This window comes from Crinia signifera, chromosome 4, assembly GCF_055691185.1.
Source record: "Crinia signifera chromosome 4, ASM5569118v1, whole genome shotgun sequence".
NCBI classification, from domain to species: Eukaryota; Metazoa; Chordata; class Amphibia; order Anura; family Myobatrachidae; genus Crinia; species Crinia signifera.
In genome coordinates this window covers 232188131-232210441 of record NC_139220.1, presented here as the reverse complement: position 1 = coordinate 232210441, position 22311 = coordinate 232188131, and the positions used below count along the sequence as shown (strand labels likewise).

The 22311-nt window shown below is 42.5% G+C and overlaps 1 protein-coding gene across 3 annotated transcripts in view; it reads left to right on the top strand.

Moving 5' to 3' along the window:
• ATP8B4 (ATPase phospholipid transporting 8B4 (putative)) overlaps positions 1-22311 on the top strand; it is a 229095-nt gene that overhangs the window by 66159 nt on the left and 140625 nt on the right. For all 3 annotated transcript variants that reach the window (XM_083183964.1, XM_083183963.1, XM_083183965.1), the window contains 2 exons: positions 4589-4702; positions 6850-6948. In XM_083183964.1, the coding sequence (XP_083040090.1) occupies positions 4589-4702; positions 6850-6948 (213 nt within the window). The remainder of the gene's footprint in view (positions 1-4588; positions 4703-6849; positions 6949-22311) is intronic.

Sequence of the window (22311 nt, the reverse complement as noted above, 5' to 3'; positions counted from 1 at the left end):
GTGCTGTCTGACAGAGGCTATCACTTGCAACAGCCTCTATTGTGGTGGCACAAGTATGGCCATCATTACCTACTAACATTGGTAGAGAGCAGAATATTAGAGCAAAAGCTCCAGAAATGTTTGGACACCCATCTGGGAATATATATGTTCATTACCATTAGATTATGGTTCTGGAGACATTTGAGTGGCTCTAAACTACAGAAATCTATTGATCATAACACTTTGCATCTATATTTGGAGCATCTGGGGGTGTATAATACTTTTTTATTCTGTTGATCACCAAGTCCAAAACTCTGACCAGCCCTGATCCATGTAGTGTAGGTTAAAGGAGGGGCATGTTTAATATTAAGGGCCAGATGTATCAAGCTTCATAAACAGACAGCCAATCAGCTCCTACCTAAATTTTTCAAGCCCAGCCTGTACCATGACAGGTAGGAGCTGATTGGCTGGCTGTTTATCTCTCCATTTTATCACTTTTGAAGCTTGATACATCTGGCTCTGACCCTTCATGTGGGCTGAAAAACCTCTTGACACTTTTCTGATGTGTTTATACAGAGCCAATATGGGCAGTATTCAATGAGGATAATTCGCCCTGTTTCACGGCAAATTTGTGCTATTTTCGCGTTGGAAGGTGATTTTTTGGGTCAGAAAGCGAATCGCCCTATTCAACGTGCACTTCTCGCCGTCTTTCTAAGTGATTTTCGCCGTGTGTCACCGTGTAGCAAATCGCCATCTTTTCATGGTGAAGTGGAAAGTGAACTTTTAAAATAAAGTTGTTGTTGTTGTTTTACATTTGGTGTAAAAAAATCAGGAATTTTATTCTGTGAAGGGGCATGCTATTTTTATTCATGTGCTTATAGCTTATAGCACATGAATATATATTTAATTAAAAATTATTATTTTTTACACAGAGCAGCCAGCAGGGGGCCGGGAGCCGAGAGCCGCTCATGAGATATTCATATATTCACTGCTCCCGATCATTACATATGCACGATCGGGTGCAGTGAATACCTGGTCCCCTGCTGGCTCTCCTGGGGGGCAGCCTGTGCTGCCTGGCTCCCGGGGAGCCCACCTCCACCCCACATACGTTCTGGGACAGGCAGGGAGACTTCCATCTCCTTGCCTGCCACTCGCCGTCAGGGGCAGCGAGCCCCTGCGACGTTGAATAGGGGGATAGCAGGGGGACAGTGAGGCTCCGGAACACGGTGACTGTGCAGCGAATCCTAAACAGGATTCGCTGCACGCCGTGAATATTTTCATTGAATACTGCCCAATATGTTGAAAGTTGTCTATTCTCTGAGTTGTAGGATGTGCCACATAAATGGTGGGGATAGCTGAAACTACCCGGTTCTGTACAGTATTATTTATTTATTGTGTCTGCAGGATGATATGGTACCTGGAACCTCTTTTACACCACTAGATATCGAGCGGAACAATATATACTTGATTTCTTCCCATGTGCTGTAAATGTTTTACTCAGGCAGTACTAGTAATATGCTCATGCTGTGCAACGAATGTTACTTTTTCTGACTGTAATGCTAACCTCACACTTATACAAATTGGGCCCTTTTTCACCCCATTCCGACAGATCAGGCCGAGAAACCAGGTGAATTGCTGCACATAAGATTTATTGTATCCGGCAGCACTTGCTTAGGGTCACATAACATGTTGCAGTTGCAGAGGTATCGCATGCGAGGCTGGATGCGATACCTCAGATAATTGTGTTGGGGCATTTAGACTTATGGTGTGTACACACGGTACGAGTACTGTGCGATGCGATCCCGACGCGATCAGATCACATCGGGATCGCATCGCACAGCATGCATGGGATCTGTGTACAACTTTGACTATATAGTGCAGATCTGCGCTATATGGTCTGTGCAGCCAAGACTTTCTGCTTGCGATACGTGAACGTGCATCAGGATCGCAAGAGTTAAAAACCCATGCAATCCCTATGATATTTTGACTATATAGTCAAAATCTCATGCACATTGTACCCGTGTGTACACACCATTACTCATTTAAAAACTGCATTGCCTTATAATAGAGTAGAAGCTTAAAAAAAATCATCTTTGTGATCTAAAGACCATAATGGGGAAAAAAATGTCATTAGATTGTGCGATTATAAAGAACTGGCTGTGAAACACCTTGTGACTGTGCTGTATAGCTGGGAGCATTCCCTATCTCCAGCTCTTGCCATGTACATGAGAGGAGGAGTTTTATTTGCACGATCAACAGATTGTTTTGCAGCTGACAGATCCCTCCTGGGCTCATCGAGCAGTCAGCAAACCTTCTGCGAAGCATCTTATTTTCCAAAGCTCTGTAATGTGCATTGACATGTGTTTGGTCTCAGGGTAGCTGCGTGACACCATTATAAACAGCCAGCTATCTTTTTGACAATAGAAAAACAAAGAGTTGCTACTGATGTATAAGACACTGTCTTAATAATTAGCTAAAGGTAAAATATACGCTCATCCAATGCAAATAGCTTCTTGTAAATATATTTATGTTTTTGCTATAGAAATATTTAGAATCCGTCTCTATGAAGACACTAGCTAAATATCACCCCAGCTTTTACCCTGTGACTGTTCCTTATACACACCACAAGTTCTCCCATTCTGATTTCATGTTATATATGTTTTCGGCAATATTTAAAGATTCTTAGATATTTATCCCATTGCTAGTGTACTTTACACCAGTAAATATCAGCAACGTTATCTATGTGTATTTTAAGCTGCTTTCACATTGCAGAAATAATGACACGGTATTCTTAAATGGGACTTTAAAACGGGTGTGAGCCATGAGACCTTTCACATTGCAGGTGAAAACCGTTTTAAAAATCATTTAATACCATTCAAACATTCAACCCGTTTAACCCCCAAGTGCCACGTTTCAAGCCATTGAAATAGAGCTGTTCAAACTGCCAAAAAAACGGCTTTAAAACGTGTAGGACTCTGCTTTTTAACCGTGTTGAAATACCGGTTAACTTTAACCGGTAAATCAACTCTGGCACTTTCACATTGCAGCCTTAAACGTTTTAAAATGGAAAAAAAAACGGCAATATACCGTTTTAAAAGTGCGATGTGAAAGGCGTATAATAGATTAATCTTATATAATAAAAAGCTAACGTTGCTCCTCACCTCTATGGGGGAATATCAGGTGTTTTACGCACTGGTGGCTACTAGGTGGTGCACGATGGAGTAATTCAAGTGTTGCTCCGTTCGCCTGTGTACATGCGCCGGCGCTGGCATAACCGTTACATTGTTCTGTTATTTTGACTGGCTGGTAGCTAGTATCTAATAAATTCTTCATGTTTGTAGTAATCTTCAACTTCTATATTGACATTGAAATATTTGTATTATTGTTTAAATTCAATTTTTCACATAGATTTATATCAAATGCTGGATATTGCTTACTTTAGTCTGTTTTAATTCATATATTTGAGGAATGCAAATTCCATTAGGCAGGTATCCTAATTATTGTGATATTTCAGTTGTATTAATATAATAGCCTATTACATATGTCTGTTGTGTGTAGCTGTTTCTAAAATTCTTAAGGGGTGTTCACACGGTGCGATTTTGCTTGCGATTTGATTGGGATTGAATCGGAATCTAATCGAATGGCTATCAAAACATATTTAATTTGTACTGGACAGTACCGATCTGTACTATATAGTATAGTCTTGCATGCACAGTCTATTTTTCTATTCCATTTTGATGCCACGGGGCCACGCATCGGGATCAATTAGTGAAACTCAAAATACAGTACTTGTAGTCCTGCCCAAAATGTTTCTATATTTGGCATCTGACTGGGAGCAAAGCAAAAAAAAAGTGTAGCTTTGCACTGTGCCAAAACCATGTTGCACTGTAGCTGGACCAGATTTATGGGGGCATGTCCTAGATTAACTAAAAATGGCCATGTAAAAATAAAAGCTATATATCATGTGTGGGCTACATGCAAAAGCAGATTTACCCTGCATGCAAAAACAATCACATAAATGAATGTTAACCTCTTGCATTGATTGCAGTGTCGTTTGCAAATTTGTTCCTTTATTCTTTTGATTTGTCCCAACTTGAATCAACCGCTTAATGCGTAAAGACAAGGGGTGAGATTTAATAGGATGAGAGATTTAGAAAGTGAGAGATTTGGTAAGAAATCTCCAGGTTTTTTTAAAGTGGTAATCATTTACACTGCAAAACTAGTTTGATATTGCAGTGTAAATGATTGCTGCTTTAAAAAACCAGGAGATTTCTTACCAAATCTCTCACTTTCTGAATCTCTCATTTTATTAAATTTCACCCATTATCTTGCATCACATACTACGTATTACTGTGAACACATAATGAAGCTGATGTACTCTTCGTGAAATGATTTGCTTTCTGCTTAAATTTAGTGTGATCCTCTAATGCCCCCTGCAGGTCTCTCTGGTATATCCATAATGACTGGCATTGGGCAAATGTTTAATAATGATAAGGATTCAAGACGATACATGAAAGTGCAGATAACTGTTTTCTTTACACATAGTAGTATATTTTTATTTGCACAATGTTCTATAGTGGACTTACCCTGCATGTTGTTCTGCTTCTAGAATAATGGTATCAAGACATCGAAGTACAATATCGTCACGTTCCTGCCTATTAATTTATTTGAACAGTTCCAGCGAGTTGCCAATGCATATTTTCTCTTCCTCCTGATATTACAGGTATGTGTAAGATATTTTTATTGCCCTACACATAGAGGCACAGGAAGATTAATTTCTGGTGAAATCCTCATTCTGCTTGTTGAATAACTTGAGTAGATGTTTTTATAAAATAACATGAATCATGGGTTACATTTACAGTGGTGCTTGAAAGTTCGTGAACCCATAAGGATTTTCAATATTTCTGCTGAAATTTTGTGTAAGACCTAACTGAGATATTCACACAAGTCCTAAAGGTAGATAAATATCCAAATCAAACAAATGAGACAAAAAATTATACATGCTAATTTTTTTTATTGATGATAATAATCCAATATCAATATTACATATCTGTGACTGTCAAAAGTATGTAAACTTTCCTTTCAGTTTCTGTTATGACCACCTTGTGCAGCAATAACTGTACCTAAAAATTTCCTGTAATTGTTGATTAGTCTTGAACATCGCTGTGAGACCAAAATAGAGCTTTTTGGTTTAAATGTGAAGCGCTATGTTTGGATAAAGGAGAACTTTGCTTTCCAGCATAAAAACCTGATACCATCTGTGAAACATGGTGTTGGTGGTGGTAACATGGCTTGGGGCTGTTTTGCTTCATCTGGCCCAGGAGCAGCATCTCAAGAGAACGTGGGACATGCAGCAAGGCAACAACCCAAAAGCACACAAGTCATTTGTCCAAAGAATGTCCTACCAGATACTGAAAGCAAAGCTACATATACTTTATCTACTCATACATATATGATATTGCATCATTTTGTAACACATTTAAGTTTTGTTTATTTTGTTTTCTCTTTATTTACTTTTAGCAATTGTATGAAAATCTGAGTTAAGGGGCATACACACGTAGAGATCTGTGCTAAGCAATTTTGCTAAGCTATTTTGCTAAGCTATTTTGCTGGTGTCAAGATCTCCCATGGGGAGCACATACACATGCAGAGATTTGTGCTAAGTGATTTTGCTAAGCAATTTTGCTTAAGCAAAAAAAGTCAGGGTAATGGTTCAGAATGAGAGATTGTGATCAGTATCTTTCATTCTGTACACACAGAGAGATTTGCAGTCCTTTGCTAAGCAATCTGACTAGATTGTGACTGCATGCACTGACTTAGTTAGCAAGAGATATTTAATCTCTCGGAGCATACACACAGAGAGATCTGTGCTTACTTTCTAAGCAATCTAGTCAGATTGCTTAGAAAATAGCACAAATTTGCTCCGTGTGTACACCCCTTTAGTTTTAGGAGAAATTTCAGCAGAAATACAGAGAATTCTGAAGGGTTCACAAACTTCCAAGCACCACTAAATATGTAAGGGAATTGCAGACCATTCAATTGTTGTTGTTGTTGTTGTTTATTCAATTTGTATTTGTGGCTTCAAATCTGTTTGGGCGCAGAATATACTGAATCTATACAGCCCCCAACATAATGCCAATGCAACAGTTCCTTTTTAGCCACACTGTTGGATAGCATCTCTAATCAATGATAAGATGTATGGTATGTGTTCATAATAAAAACAGATCCTTAAATCTACTGATCCCAAGTGATTGAATAGCCACATACATGTCTAGTCTACATGACTGTGGAGATGTCACTGCCATTCTGGGGAAGTGCCGAGGACAGGACCTCTGTAGGGAGTTGGATATTTTTATCAGGGGTCAGTTAGGGATAGGTTGTGGGGAAAAGGGTTAGTGTTAGGCTGCAGGGAAGTGGGGTTAGGCTGCAGGGAAGGAGGGTTTGGTTTAATCTTTGGGGTGAGGGGTAGAGTTAGGGGGAGGTCAGAGAGAAGGTTATCTTACTTACACCTAAAACTGTTGGGATCGTGGCTGTCGGGATGCCGGGTTGGCCTTCTGACTGCTGGCATTGTCGGCACAGAGATCCTGTAAGCAACTCACATAGGGACCATCTTTCTTTTTCATATTTGCTGTAAATTGCAGCCACATAGATCTTTAATATCTTAAGTGGCATTTGAAATTGTAGTAAGTATCTGGATTTAAGTGTGTAGAGTAGATTTTGTGATACAGTACTTGTGGGCTTGTTGAAGAACCTTTTAGACCATGTGCATCACAATGTTATTCTTTTAAGCCTGCTTTAGTTATGCAGGGGGAACCATGTCTTTTTTTGCTTTAGTTATGCTAACTGAATGTCTTTGTGTCCTCCTTACAGCTAATCCCTGAAATCTCTTCCTTGTCATGGTTTACTACCATTGTGCCTTTAGTTCTTGTATTGACCATCACTGCTGTAAAAGATGCCACCGATGACTTTGTAAGTGATTTCTCTATTTTGTTTCTTTGCTAATTATTTTCAGAATTATTTATAATGCAAAGTACAGATACATAGAAACATAGAATTTGACAGTAGGTAAGAACCACTTGGCCCATCTAGTCTGCCCCTTTTTTAAACATATTACCTCAAACCATATTTGATCCTTATTTTTTTGTACGGATATCAATATGCCTATCCCAAGCATGTTTAAATTGCTCTACTGTATTTAACTCTACCGCCTCTGATGTGACATAATTTTTTTCTCAAATTTCCCCTGAATCTTCCTCCCTCTAGTTTCAGTGCATGTCCTCGTGTTCTGTTGCTCCTCTTTCTGTGAAGAATGTCTCCCACCTGTACCTTATTAATACCCTTGATATATTTGAGAGTTTCTATCATGTCCCCCCTTTCCCTTCTCTGCTCTAAACTATACATATTAAGATCTTTTAGTCTTTCCGGGTAAGTTTTGTGATGTAGACCATGCACCATTTAGTTGCCCTTCTTTGTACAGTCTCTAATGTATTTATATCCTTCTGGAGATATGGCCTACAGAACTGAACACAGTGCTCTAGATGAGGTCGTACCAATGACCTATACAGTGGCATTATTACTTCTTTCTTTCTGCTGCTGATTCCTCTCCCTATACAACCAAGAATCTGACTTGCCTTCTTCATTGCTTTGTTACATTGCCTACCTGCCTTTAAGTCCCCTGAAATAGTGACACCTAGATCCCTCTCTTCCTCAGTAGTTTACATTATAGTGCCATTTATACTATATTTAGTCTTTGGATTTTTGAAGCCCAAGTGCATGATTTTGCATTTTTTGGCATTAAACTGTAATTGTCATGCTCTTGACCATTCCTGTAATCTACCTAGATCAGTGGTTCCTAAACCTGGTCCTCAAGTACCCCAACAGTACATGTTTTCCAGGTCACTTGTGGATTTTTAAAATGTGACAGTTGGTGATATACAATGCAGGGGCTGGGTGACTTTGAAAACCTGAACTGTTAGAGGTACTTGTGGATCAGAGTTGGGAAGCACTGACCTAGATCAATCACTTGTTTTATCCCTCCTGGTGTGTCTACTCTGTTGCATACCTTTGTGTCATCTGCAAAATATGCATCTCCCATTGGAGCACATAGTTTGGAAGCAGGGACTGTTTAGAGAAGAGAAGAAGATTATACAGCAGATAGATAATTCCTTTATTCATCCGTCTGTGGTCATAAAGAGATACAAGGGAGGTTAAGGTATGGAGGTGACAAAGGAGTGTATTTAATGCCATGGGCGAGCGGCGACAGCGAGCAGGGCTTCCTGCTCGCTGTCACCACTCACCCTATCAGTATTCAACTCACCCCCCTAATACGCCAATTCCCCCTCATTCCTTTTTTTAAGCGAGGGGGAATTGGCGTATGCGGCTCCAGAAGCAGCGAGACTCGCGGCTAAATACAGCGGGTTTTCTGCATTAGCCGCTGTTTTGGGGAATTCTCGCCGTCCTGTGACTGAGAGGATTTTCCCAGAACGTTGAATAGGGCAAGCGGCTGGCGAGGGGGTGAAACAGCGAGGATCGCTGGTTTTCTGCAATCCTCGCTGTTTAACCCCCTCGCCGGCCACATTAATTACTACCCAAAGAATAACAACTGTAGATATCTAAAAGTATTTGCCTAGGAAACTAATTTTTAATTGAATATCAGAAAGGGGCACGCGCAAGCCACCGTCATCAGGAGGATAGGCCGGGATTAAAATAGTTACATAGTAGTTAAGGCTAAAAAAAGACTTGCGTCCATCTAGTTCAACCTTGGTTTATTAGCTTAACCCTTGTTTAATGTAGTAAATACTGATATTTTAAAGACAGATTGTTATTTTTATTTGTACCCCTGGATTTTTTTAGCAAATAAATGTTGGTCTAACCTTATTTTAACTGTATTTATTGTGTCTGACGACACTGCCTCACAAAGCAGAGAGTTCCATAGTTTGGCTGCCTTGACCATGAAAGATGTTTTACTTCTAAGAGAATAAAATCTTTTTTCTTCTATTCTGAGTCCTTCCTTGTAGTAAAAAGGGTGCTTGACAGTTCCATGTATTGGCCCCTGATATATTTGTACATGTTAAGCAAGTCCCCCTCTTTTGTAGCGTAAATAGTCCCAATTTGTTCAATCTGTCCTCGTAGCTTAAATTCTGCATTCCCTTTATTAGCTTTGTTGCTCTTCTTTCCAGTTCTATGATGTCCTTCTTATAGTGCGGGGCCCAGAATTGTACTCCATATTCAAGATGTGGTCTAACCAATGCTTTGTACAGTGGCATAATTACTTTTGAGTCCCTAGTTTCCATACCCCTTTTTATACATGCTAGTATTCTGTTTGCCTTGTTTGTTGCTATATGACATTGAGCACTGCACCCCAATTTTTTTCAGGTTCTGAATTACCCAATGCCTCCCCACTTAGGTTATAACTAGCACATTGGTTATGCCTCCCCAGGTGCATAACCTTGCATTTATCCACATTGAAGCTCATTTTCCACTTTTTTGCCCATTCATCTAGTTTATTAAGATCGTTCTGAAGCGCAACATCCCCGGTTGATGTAATTACTCTGCTCAATTTTGTGATGTCAGCAAAGATGGAAACTTTGCTGAGTATTCCCACCCCAATATCATTAATAAATATGTTCAATATAATGGGCCCTTGTACCGATCCTTGTGGCACTCCACTTAGTACTGGTATCATATTTGATTCTGCGCCATTCACAATCAATCTCTGTTCTCTATTACACTGCCAGTTCCCTCTACAAATTCTTACCCCTAGTCCCAGTTTCTCCATTTTGTTTATCAACCTCTTGAGTGGCACTGTATCAAAGGCCTTAGCAAAATCTAAGAAGACCACATCTACCGCATTTCCATTATCAAGATTTTTGCTGACATCCTCATAGAAGCCTAGTAAATTTGATTGGCATGAACGATTGTTGGTTGATACTAATTAAACTATGAGGATCTAAATATTCTTGGATACTATCCCTTAAAAATCCCTCAAATAATTTACCCACTATTGATGTTAAGCTAACAGGCCTGTAATTAGCTGCGTCATCCCTTTTTCCTTTTTTGAATATTGGCACTACCTCAGCTAATCTCCAGTCTTTTGGTACCTTACCCGATGTAAGTGAGTTATCGAAAATGTAATGCAGTGGGGTTGCTAATTTCTCCCTTAGTTCCATTAGTACCCTATGATGAATCCCATCTGGGCCTGGTGATTTGTTTGTTTTGATTTTGCTGAGCCGCAATTTTATCTCATCTGTCGTGAAAGTAATATTAAGAGCTGGCTTGCTCGTTTCATTTGTGGTACCTGTAAGTTCCACTGGCTGTTCTCCCCTGGTAAACACTGATGATAAAAATTTGTTTAACAGTTTTGCTTTTTCCTTATCCTCTGTAAAGCTTTTACCATCAATATTGGTTCTCTTTAATTTAAAAGGACAATGTTCTCTTTAATTATTCGTTTACTATTGATGTGTTTGAAAAACTTCTTGGGGTTGGTTTTACTCTGAGGCTATGCCCTCCTCATTTTCCCTTTTAGCTATTTTGATTACCCTTTTACAAATTTTATTTAATTCTTTGTATTTGCTGAATGCCTCGTCATTCACGTTATCCTTATAAAATTTAAAAGCTCTTGTCTTATTATTGATTGCTGTCCTTTCTTTTTTATCCAACCATGATGGCTTTTTCTTATTGAATTTACCTTTATTGCTTTTTGGGATGTATTTAGTTGTTAGTGATTCGAGCACATTTTTAAGTGTTTTTCACATTTCCCCTGCATTCTTCCCCTCAAATAATGCTTCCCACTCAATTTATTTTAAAGATTCCCTGAATAATTTGAAGCTAGCTTTTCTAAAATGTTATATTTTAGCCAGTCCTGTATTTTGTAGTTTGCAGAAGTAGATTTTGAGTGAGACCATGTTGTGGTCAATGTTCCCTAGGTGTTTTATTACTTTGGTATTTGAAACTAGATCTATGTTGTTTGTTAACACTAAATCAAATAGTGCAGAGGTGGCCAACCAGTCAGAGGCAAAGAGCCAAAAAATATGGTATGGTAAGACTAAGAGCCGATTCCAGGCAAAAATGGGCGTGACCTAGATACTGAAAGGCCACGCCCCATTTTTAAATGGCTTTTTGTGTTCACGCCTTTAGCACATTTGTAGGACCTTGTGTGGCATTAGGTTTAGTAGTGATGACTTCTAAACCCTTTTTAGATATTTTACAAGCTTAAATGACTACTTGCCAACAAAAAAATAAGTCCAAATAAATTAGTAGCATTGTTTTTTTTTACTTGAGGTTTGAACGCTACTAAATTATTTGGACTTATTTTTTTGTTGGCAAGTAGTCATTTAAACTTGTAGGTGTTCACAATTCATACAGGGGGGGGGGGGCAGAGTGTCTCACCCATTGGTAGGGGGCTACAGGGGGGTCATACACAGGAATGGGGTGCAGGAGGTCACACAATGGGTATAAGGTGATAGGGGGAGAAGGTGTCTCACACACGGATGAGGGGGGGGGGGGTCACACACAGAGGAAGGATATGGGGAAGGCTTGACACACAGGGGTTGTGGGGTACAGGGAGTCACACACACATGCACACATAAAAAGGGTTACAAGGGGTAACACAGGGGATTAGGATGGTAGGGGGGGGGTTACACACAGATGAAGAGGGTAGGGGTGATATAGTTACACACATATGCACACAAGGGGGTAGGTGGCTCTCCGGGCACTTACCAGAAGCTACAGCCTGAAGACTGTCAGTACAATGAGGCCCGTGGATCTCTTCACAGGGCGACGGGGAGGACAGCAAAAAGGGTACACAGAGTGGATGACTGCACTTCTGGATGGTGCTGGCTGGAGGCTCAGCGAACTCATCCCTGTGCGGGAGCAGGTGGCAGGCCTAATGCAGCTTCCCTTTATATTCGGTGCAGGCAGGGTTGGGGGAGAGGACGGCTTTCCCTCATGGTCAGTGCAGGGCAGGCGTGGCTGCTGGAGAAGGGAGGATCCGGCTGGGCTGCGTGAGGGGAGAGACAGGGGACTGACATTTCCGTGGGGAGGGTGGTTGCGCTGCGGTGCTTGGGCTGATAGCGGCTCCAGTACTACTGCTTGCGCAGCAGTAGCCTGTAAATGGCGCCGGAGTGTTACAGCGTATGCGCCGGGGGCCGGCCGGTTCACTACATACAAGTGAAGCCGCGTCCCAGATACCGGCGCTGCTGCGATCCATGTGACTGCTGCCCAACAGCCCGAGCCGCACATAATGAAATGAAGAGCCGCATGCGGCTCGCGAGCCGCGGGTTGGCCACCCCTGAAATAGTGCCTCGTTTCAAGTTGGAGTTTCTACCGATTGTGTGATAAACTGGTCCTTGAGTAAGTTTATGAACCCTCTGCCTTTTTCTGACTTACATGACTCATTTGTTCAATCAATGTCTGGATAGTTAAAATCTCCCATAATTAGTACCTGCCCCTGATCTGCCGATTTTTTTTTTTATTTGGTTTAACAGTAGAGACTCATCCCTTTCATTAAAGTTCAACGGTCTGTAGCACACCCCTATTAAAATTGTATTTTTTTTGTTGTTGTTTTCAGTTATCTCTGCCCACACAGCCTCAGTATTATCCTCGTCCATCCCTGAACTCATTTCCTTCTCACACGGTTTTAAGTTATTTCTTACATAAAGGCACACCCCCCGCCCCTTCCATTTTCTCTGTCTTTTCTGAAGAGAGTATATCCCTCCATGTTTAGAGCCCAATCATGCGACTCATTGCACCAAGTTTCTATTATACCAATTATATCATAATCGTCCCTTGTGTCCACAGTTTCCAGTTCACCAATTATTCCTGTCAAGCTTCTGGCATTAGCCAGCAAGCATTCCAGTTTACTTTACTATTTTTTTATTTTCGTTAAGGTGTGATTGTGTTCTAAGTGTGCTACAGATTTCTTACTAAATCTAGTTTTTCTCCCCAACCCCCCTTCTCCAACCTCCAGGCTCTTGTTTACCCGTTCCTCACTGCTCTGGTTTTCATGCCCATAGTTTCTATTTGTCCCCCCCCCCCCCCATGCCCAGTTTAAAGACTCCTCCAACCTTCTAACCATCCTGCCTCCCAGCACCGCCACCCCCTTTCCATTCAGGTGTAATCCGTTTGTGCCTATTTGAAAAGTCCGACCGGTGCTCTAGGAACCTGAACCCCTCTTTCCTGCACCATCCCTTTAGCCACGCATTACGCTCCATTAGTTCCCTCTGTCTCCCTAGACTAGTGCATGGTACAGGTAATATTTCTGAGAAAATTACCTTGGATGTCCTTGCTTTTTACTTACATCCTATGCCCCTGAAACCGTTTTTGAGGACACCCCACCTGCCACTAACTTGGTCATTTGTGCCAACATGCACCATGACCGCTGGGTCTTTCCCAGCCCCCCAGTAATCTGACCACCCGGTCCGTGATGTGCAGTACCCGAGCACCCGGAAGACAACAGACTGTACGACTATCGCAGTCCCGGCAGCAGATTGCCCTATCTATCTTACGGATGATAATATCCCCTACCACCACCATCTGTCTTTGTCCCTGAGTCCCTAGCCCCCACTAAGCCTGATGTGCCAGTCCCCTGGATGCTAGAGGTACTGGTCACATCCAGCCCAAACAGTTTTGAAGTAACACTCGCAGTAGTTTCATCCAGTCTGGGGAATCTACTGGGATTTGTTAAATCAGCACTAGCCTGCCTCTTCCTCCACCTACTACCCCTTCTGACTGTGACCCAGTTAGCTGGCTCCCCCTGATCCTCCAAAGTTTCCACCGTGAGGCGGAAGCTTTCTTCTAATTTGGCAATGTCCCTCAGAGTTTTGACAGTCTGCTTTAGATCAGAAATCTGGGCTTCCAAAGCAGTCATCTCTACGCACCTCACACAGATGTATTCACCCGGGATCTTTTGATCCAAGTGCACATACATCTGGCAAGATACGCACTGAGTGAGATTGCCTACTCCACTCATGGTCTTTTTAGGGTGAGTACTACAGCTACGTAAGCTAGTTAAGGGGGTGCGATATACTCTAATACATGGGTCCTCAAACTGTGGCCCTCCAGATGTTGTGAAACTACAAATCCCAGCATGCCTTGCCACAGTTTTAACACTCCTTTATAGCAAAACTGTGGCAAGGCATGCTGGGATTTGTAGTTTCACAACATCTGGAGGGCCGCAGTTTGAGGACCCATGCTTAATATATTATACTATATTATATGATGTTATATTATTCTATTGAGTGGATTCTATCCGGGGGCTATGCTACTGAAGGGGATCTATGTGGGCACCTATACGCCTATACCGTGTTAAAATAGAATACAAATAAATAAATAATATAGAGCTAAAGAAAGAGGAAAGACAGACTAACACAATATACAATAATTACAATAAACGGAAGAGAAGAAAACAAAGAGACAGAGAGAACAGCTTATGTATACAATTCAATGCAATTCAATACAATACAGTACTGTAGCAAAATTGCTACAGTTATCTTATACTTGCTATTTTTGGCAGTATCCTGGTCTTCCCGCTTCGCTTCTCTCCTAACGCTTGCTTCTTCCACTCGACTTTGGACTCGGCTCCCTGCGGAATGCTGCTCACACACTGCAACCCGGCGTCCGACCTCCACCTGTGGCCTGGGTCCTGGCTCCAGGCTATTTTCAGTCTTCCTTGGCACCCCTTGCGCCAGTGCCTGCCTCTGTTAGGCTCCTGCACTCTCTGCACTCCCCTCCGCTGGATGCCCGGCCTGGCGTTCGCTCTGTCCACACGTGCCAGGCTCTGTTCAGTCTGACACCAGGAACCCTGTCAGCACCCGGCACCCTGACATCCGGCACCCTACCTGGCCAGGCTCAGCTCTGCCCAGCTCGGCTCTGCTCTCCCGCCCGGAGACCCGGCTCTGCTTCCTCCTCCTGCACGCGATCGTACACATGCATCCGGCTTTCTCGTCCCCCCTGCACTTCCAACTATCGGCTTCCTCTCTCGGCACATCTCCGTCAGCGCGTCTCCTCCCATCAGCACATCTCCTCCAGTAAATGTCAATAAACAAAGAAAGTAAGTTGGGATGGGAGGAAAAGGAGTTCAAAGGGACGGAAGTAATATCAAAGATGCAGGTAAAACCAAGGACTGGAAATTGAAGAAACAGTCTATGCACCTATGCCAGTTCAGGAACCTTAATTGGCAATGTCTGAAATCAGTACAAGAGGTACAGCAGAGGTTTTTTTTTAAGGGGCTGTCACTTACCAAGGACTGGCTTTACCTTGTAAATGACTGCCCCGTTAACAAAAAAGCTCTCGCATTACATCTGGCCCATAGGTTTCTCTTTATATATATATATTGGTTTTCTTCCACCGAAGGAGTTTTCACAGGGTCACTGATAACTGGAAACACAATAGCTTTTCTTTTAATACGACACATTTATTTTGTATTTTCCAGTTGCACTAAGTATGTGTTGAGCTATGTAATAAAACCAACACATGTGTAATAATGAAAGTTCTGATGTCTCTTTTACTCTTGTTAAAGATTTAAGAACAAGTAGTATTTTCCCAAAAATACTTTGAAATTGAGTGTCACCTACTGTATGTAGTCATGTTTTTATTGTATTCACTTTGCATGCTTTGCCAAGTATTCACTAATGCAGACACAGATTGATTTTATGGGGTGTTTGCATTCTCCAAAAAGTTATTGTGCACCTAGAAATGTTATCAGCAGTCAGGTGAGTTGACACAAATGCAAGTCGTGCAGGCCAGGTTTTTGCTCTGTCCATAAGTAAGTTGTAATGTCTGAGAAGTGGGAGGCCCTGTTACCAGTGCTGGTGGTCAGTTCGTCACCCAGGTTTTCACATTTTTTATGTTAGAAATCGTCTTTATGTATGGAAACTTCAAATTTCATATAGCTCAATAAGCTGATATTGAACAGCCATTACTAATTAAAAGCAGTTCTTTTCTTTCCTTTATTGAATCTATGCTGATCGGGTCACCCTCCTATAACAGAAAAATAGAATGACCTTGAACTTTGTTACTTCACTACTGATTTCTAAACAAGTTTGCCAAAATGTGCTCATCCTCTCCCATCCTTCAAGCTTAAGCTTTACTTACTATTACCATAGTACCAGGTGCTGTTGCTGCTGCTTACATGGAATCAATGATAGCACTAATATGTAAATGCAGCAGGAGGCATCTGATATACGAGGGTGGATCAATAAATACCTGTGTTTGAACGCCATACCAAATTTCAGATTGATTCATAGGTTAGTTTTTTTCCACCACGACAATGCACCAGCTTCCTCATCTGGAATTGTTGCTGCCAAATTGCAATTTTCCATAGCAACGCCACCTGTCTTAAAACACAAGTACAGTACTTATTGATTCACCTCATAAGTAAAGGCCTCCTGCTTGCATTAGTGATCCATGCTTCATCTGTGGACACAGCATTGGATCTCCTCCGATGCCATTTGGCTGACTATGTGTTGTATGGGGTCATGCAAGCCAACAACTGCAGATTCAACAAAGCCGCCAGGAAGTTTTCATCTTCCAGTGTTGGTCCTGGCCCCATCACACCCCCGTAACAGAGGTGGTGTCCCTCCATTTTGGAGACATTTTCCCCCTCTTCACCCTGAAACAGAATCAGACTGTCAATCACTAAAAGTCAGCTGTTGATCTACTTTCGCCATCGCAGACCCATATGGTGCATGTGCAAAATACCAATCATCTACTTTAGAGCAAGAGTTGCACTAATGTGATCAGACCCACTGATCCAAACATAATAACATGAAGTGCTATTCCATTGTAGTCTTCTCTCTGTGGGCCTGGGAATAACTGTTAGCAGGTAAGAGTTATGTTTTTTTAGTCCAAGAAGCTCCTTTAGCCAATCTGTGTTGGCTCTGTAGCAATAACAGCCTAGGCTGATAGCGATCAGTTTCCCCTATGTAATTAACTGCACAGCTGGTTATGCCAGTGGTCAGTTTGATAATGGACTAATCAATCTCCAGTGATAAATATAATACTGCTTAATAGAAACATAGAAACATAGAATTTGACGGCAGATAAGAACCACTTGGCCCATCTAGTCTGCCCCTTTTTTAAACATGTTACCTCAAACCATATTTGATCCTTATTTTTGTGTAAGGATACCAATATGCCTATCCCAAGCATGTTTAAATTGTACTACTGTATTTGCCTCTACCACCTCTGATGGGAGGCTATTCCACTTATCTACTACTCTTTTTGTGAAGTAATTCTTCCTCAAATTTCCCCTGAATCTTCCTCCCTCTAGTTTCAGTGCATGTCCTCGTGTTCTGCTGCTCCTCTTCCTGTGAAGCAGTATCCCAGAGTTCCACACATTATGCCAGCTATGATGTGTCTACCATATAATTTTGCCATTAACTAGCCACTATCTATGTCTGCTATAGGATGCCAACCACAAATTCAATGTCCTTCATATTATAACCTATATTCCTCCATTGTACTGGGAGTTCAGAAATCACTTCTGCAGTAACTGTGTGCTAAGCAAGTCTCCCCACAGAGAATGTGCGCTAAGTAATATGAAACATTATTGTTTATAAACACTGTATGTACATGAAATAAAAAAAAATATATTCAATATGTATGTAATATATGTATATGTAAATTAAGTGTTGAGCGTATTGTTACCCCTCTGTTCTCCCACATTTGTAGAGGAGATTTGAGGCTAGTGACTGCGCTCCCTGTGGAGGAATTTTCTGAAATCAGGTCACCCATGTCTTCAGACTCCTCCATATTAATATGGAGGCATGAAAAATTGGAAATGATGCACTGCGCTCGCTTTCTGTTGTGTTGGTTTGAGGCGCAGCTGAAGCTTATAGAGATATCCCAATCTCTCTCAGATTAAATGGTATATTGTTGGGTGCTACAGCGCTGCCTATATGTAGTTGATTGTGTATGTGTGAGTTGTCTAAAGAATAGATGATGAGAAAGGTTCGGGTAATAAAAGCTGGTTTTATTTATTTGTAAGCTAGTGATCATCTATTCTTTAGACAACTCACACATACACAATCAATTACATATAGGCAGCGCTGTAGCACCCAACAATATACCATTTAATATGGAGGCATGCCTTCACAATCCATAATGCTACTGTATGCCAGCCTACTGTTTTATTCTAGCTAAAAGAAAAATGTGTATGGTTCCATACACACTGGGCATCTGCATAAAAATAGGCCCATCATTATTACAGTATAATGGTCACCAGACAGACACCACTCTGCCACATGTTTTGGCCATAAATCATAAGGGTACAGTACTTGATACGATTGCCACGCTATCTAAAATCAACTCCATGCCAATGTGGATAGTGGGGGTATGAACTATCCACGTTGGCATGGAGTTAAGTTACTTTATTTTAGATAGTTTGGCGAGCGTACCCAACCCGGAAGTAGCACGGCGCCATGCTTGCGCTGTGAAACTACACAAGAACCATCATAAGTATTAAAATTACATTCCTATTTATGCAATTTTTGTACTTTTATAAATTTAGGGAGACATAAGGGCGTATAGTGTATGGGCTCTACTACATGGCATCAATATCACTTCCTCCACTTCTCATAATAGGCCCTTGAACGTTTCCAGCTCCAGGCCCATTAGGCCCTTAATCTGGCCCCGCTGGAGTGCTTTGGACACAGATTTTGGGTATAAGAAACTTTAGTACTTCCTACAATAGAGAGAAACTTCCACTACTCTATCATGCTGAATTTGTCTGCATGCTGCCACTGGAGGGCACTAGATGCATTGCTTTTTTACTAGCAGTCTTGGGTTAAAGAGAGTTGGACAGTGAACAAAATGAAAGCACAATTCCCAGCAAGTGTTCCAGGACACATTTGTGTGACATTGCACCAGGATGGATGTGTTACAGGAAGATTTGAAAATGAGGGGAAAACTCTTAAAATAAGTTATGCAATGGGGATTATATGTAAACTAGCTTTCAGTAGTAAATTATTCTTGTTTTTTCAAATGTATATTTACTTATTTGAGCCTTTGTGTACTATAAAAAAAAATAGAATTGGTAAACTTTATAGCTTCAGATTTTAGGGACTTTTTTTTAAAGTGTTCTGAATGATCATAACACACAGCTGTCCCAGTCAGAACATAAAATCTCCCTCAACTGACTTTATGGTACAATCTATAATTGCAGCTACAGATAGACTGTAGGGTGGAATGCAGTCTGAACCCTAATCACCGTGCCAACGGTGGGATCCCAAGGGGTCAAAATGTCGATCATTTTAAATAGTGGGCTAACAATTATGAAAGAACGCTCATTCATAATTGTTAACATTATTTTATACATGTTTAATAGAGCAGCTTTTTGAATGAAAACATGCAGAAATATATAGAAATCCCCCAGTCAATACACTATACGATCTGAGCTCTCTCAGCCAATCAGCGGCTGCCCAAGCATTTGTATGTTTTTTGTTTCTTTGTATTCTCCTGCAGCCCGGCTCTGGGCTTCCTCTGCTTGGCTCTTGGCCTCCCCCCGTCCAGCTCTCGGGGGGAGGCCAATAGGGTTAGGGTTAAACTGCGGAAGGGAGGGTGGGATTAGGATTGGGATTAGGATTGGAATTACGGCTAGCTATAAAATACAAAATACAAAAAAGTGCCGGGATCATCGGGGATCATCTGGCTATCGTCTTTCTGACTGCCTGAATTCAGAACACAACCATGTAGGGCTTCCTAGTCATTCTGCCCAGAAGAGGCGCGTTCACCGAGCAGATGTAGATATGATTATATACAAATCACAATGCATTAAAGCTAATTTACAACATGGTAATAGTGTCAGTGTCCAACAGAGCCTTATGTAGTGCTGATAAAATCCATTTATACACTGCATGGCAAAATATAGAGCACAGAATGATGCAAAGCTCATAGTCATTCTTGGTGCAACATTTTTTTCTCTCTACCAGCGTAGGCCCAGAGCTAGACATCCAATTCCTGGCTATTATGACCTTGGCTAGGGAGCATAAGTTAATCACATATTGGCCCTCTACATTAGTCAGAGGGGTATTTTCTTTGCTTCCCAGTATGCACAGTTTAGGTGTCAAAGCCTGCTCAGATATCCCAGTTGAGACAATCGTTTATTTGACCGCAGCCCAGAAAGAATTAACCAGGGGGCAGTCCCAGAGGAGGTGCCATAGGTTCCCATGTGGGGAACGACATTTTGGACATTCCGAGGAGGCTCGACCACCAAATCGAACCAGAGTACATGGGGTCAAGTATGTTCTGTGCAAAATAAATAGTTGAACTTGTTGGAATCTTGCAGAAACCGTGGCCTGTCGTGGCGATGCCAGTGCCTCCTCCCACTCCTCCGCCTCCAAGCTACCCACATCCGCCTCCCACTTGGTTTTTAGGGTAGACAGGGATTCCGGTACTCTTTACTTAGTTGGGCGCCCGTCGCGGTCATCGCGGGTACATTTATGTCTGGCCGCGACGCGACCGACGCGATGACCGCGATTTCCCATTGAAACCCATGTTAAACATGGAAATCGTGTCGGTCGCGTCGCGGCCGGCCATAAATGTACCCGCGATGCCCGCGACGCGATGCTCCCAATTTCCCATAGGAATCAATGTTAAAAGGCGCGATGGACCCGATTTTACTGTTAAATGGCTCAATGGACCCGATTTGGCCATAGGAATCAATGTTAAATGGGCCACAGGGCCCATTTACCCTTAAATGTCCCCCCCAATTTTTAACGCCACCCCACGATCCACGCCAACCCGAAGCGTGGCGAGCGCAGCGAGCCCGCGAGGGGCGGCGGTACGCGTCCTCCGACCTTTTCATGCCCTACTATCCACTAGGGCGTGGAGTGAGAATATAATAGTGTGGCGAGCGCAGCGAGCCACCGAGCCCGAAGCGTGGCGAGCGCAGCGTGCCCCGCGAGGGGACGCGGATACCTTCACAGTTATACGCGTCCCCTCGCGGGCTTCACAGGTGTCCGTGGCGACGCCGACACCTGTGAAGCCCGCGAGGGGACGCGTCTACCTGTGAAGGTATCCGCGTCCCCTCGCGGGGCTCGCTGCGCTCGCCACGCTTCGGGCTCGGTGGCTCGCTGCGCTCACCACACTATTCTATTCTCACTCCACGCCCTAGTGGATAGTAGGGCATGAAAAGGTCGGAGGACGCGTACCGCCGCCCCTCGCGGGCTCGCTGCGCTCGCCACGCTTCGGGTTGGCGTGGATCGTGGGGTGGCGTTAAAAATTGGGGGGGACATTTAAGGGTTAATGGGCTCTGTGGCCCATTTAACATTGATTCCTATGGCCAAATCGGGTCCATTGAGCCATTTAACAGTAAAATCGCGGTCAATCAGCCTTTTTAACATTGTTCCCTATGGAAAAATCGCGGTCATCGCGGGCATCCCGATTTACCCGCGATGCCCGCGATGACCGCGATTTTTACCCCCGACGACCGCGATTTCAATCGCTGGCGCCCATCTAGGTAAAGAGTACCGGGATTCCTTATGTAGGAAAGATAACATAACATAAATGAATAGGTTAGAGATATAGTTTTAACCTGCCCCAAATTAGTCAGGAATATTTTGGCCGGGGAGGACAACAACACAGGTGGACTGTTGTTAAACTGAGTATTTAGTGCATGACGCAGCTGTAAGTACCTTAAAAAATATATCTGGGATAACCCATATTCCTCTTTTAACTGCTGAAGGGATATTAGCATACTCGCTTCATATAGCTGCCCAATCTTCACCACTCCCCCAGACGACCACAGCCTCCTGCCCGACAAACAGGCGAGCTCAGATAATTGGATGGAGTGCCAGAGGGGAGCCTCAGGATCTATAGCCGTGTAACCCATCAAGGACTGAGTTTCCTGCCAAATGTTAATGGCCTGAACCACTAATGGGGGGGCAACCCCAGGGATCCTACCTCCCAGAAGCAGCTGCAGGGGCGAAATGGCGGGGCAAACTTGTTGTAGAAATATAATTGAAGTCTGATCAGTGTCCTGTAACCAATGCCTAAGATGTGAGAATTGGCTAGCATAATAGTACAACCTGAACTGAGGCAGGGCCAAACCCCATCCTTCCTTGATCTAGTGAGGGTAGTGACACTAATTCTAGGACGCTTATTCGCCCATATCAGTGTAGATAGCAAGCTGTTTAAATGCCTAAAGAAAGATACCGGCACATACACCGGGGACTGAAGTAGAATGTATAATACCTTGGGTTGTAAGATCATTTTAATTAGGCTGACCCTGCCCATGACATTTAGGGGTAACTTAGTCCACACCGATGTTTTATCTTTGATAGTAGATAATAGTGGCTGTAGATTGTTGGGGATAAAGTCCCGGCTGTCATTAGT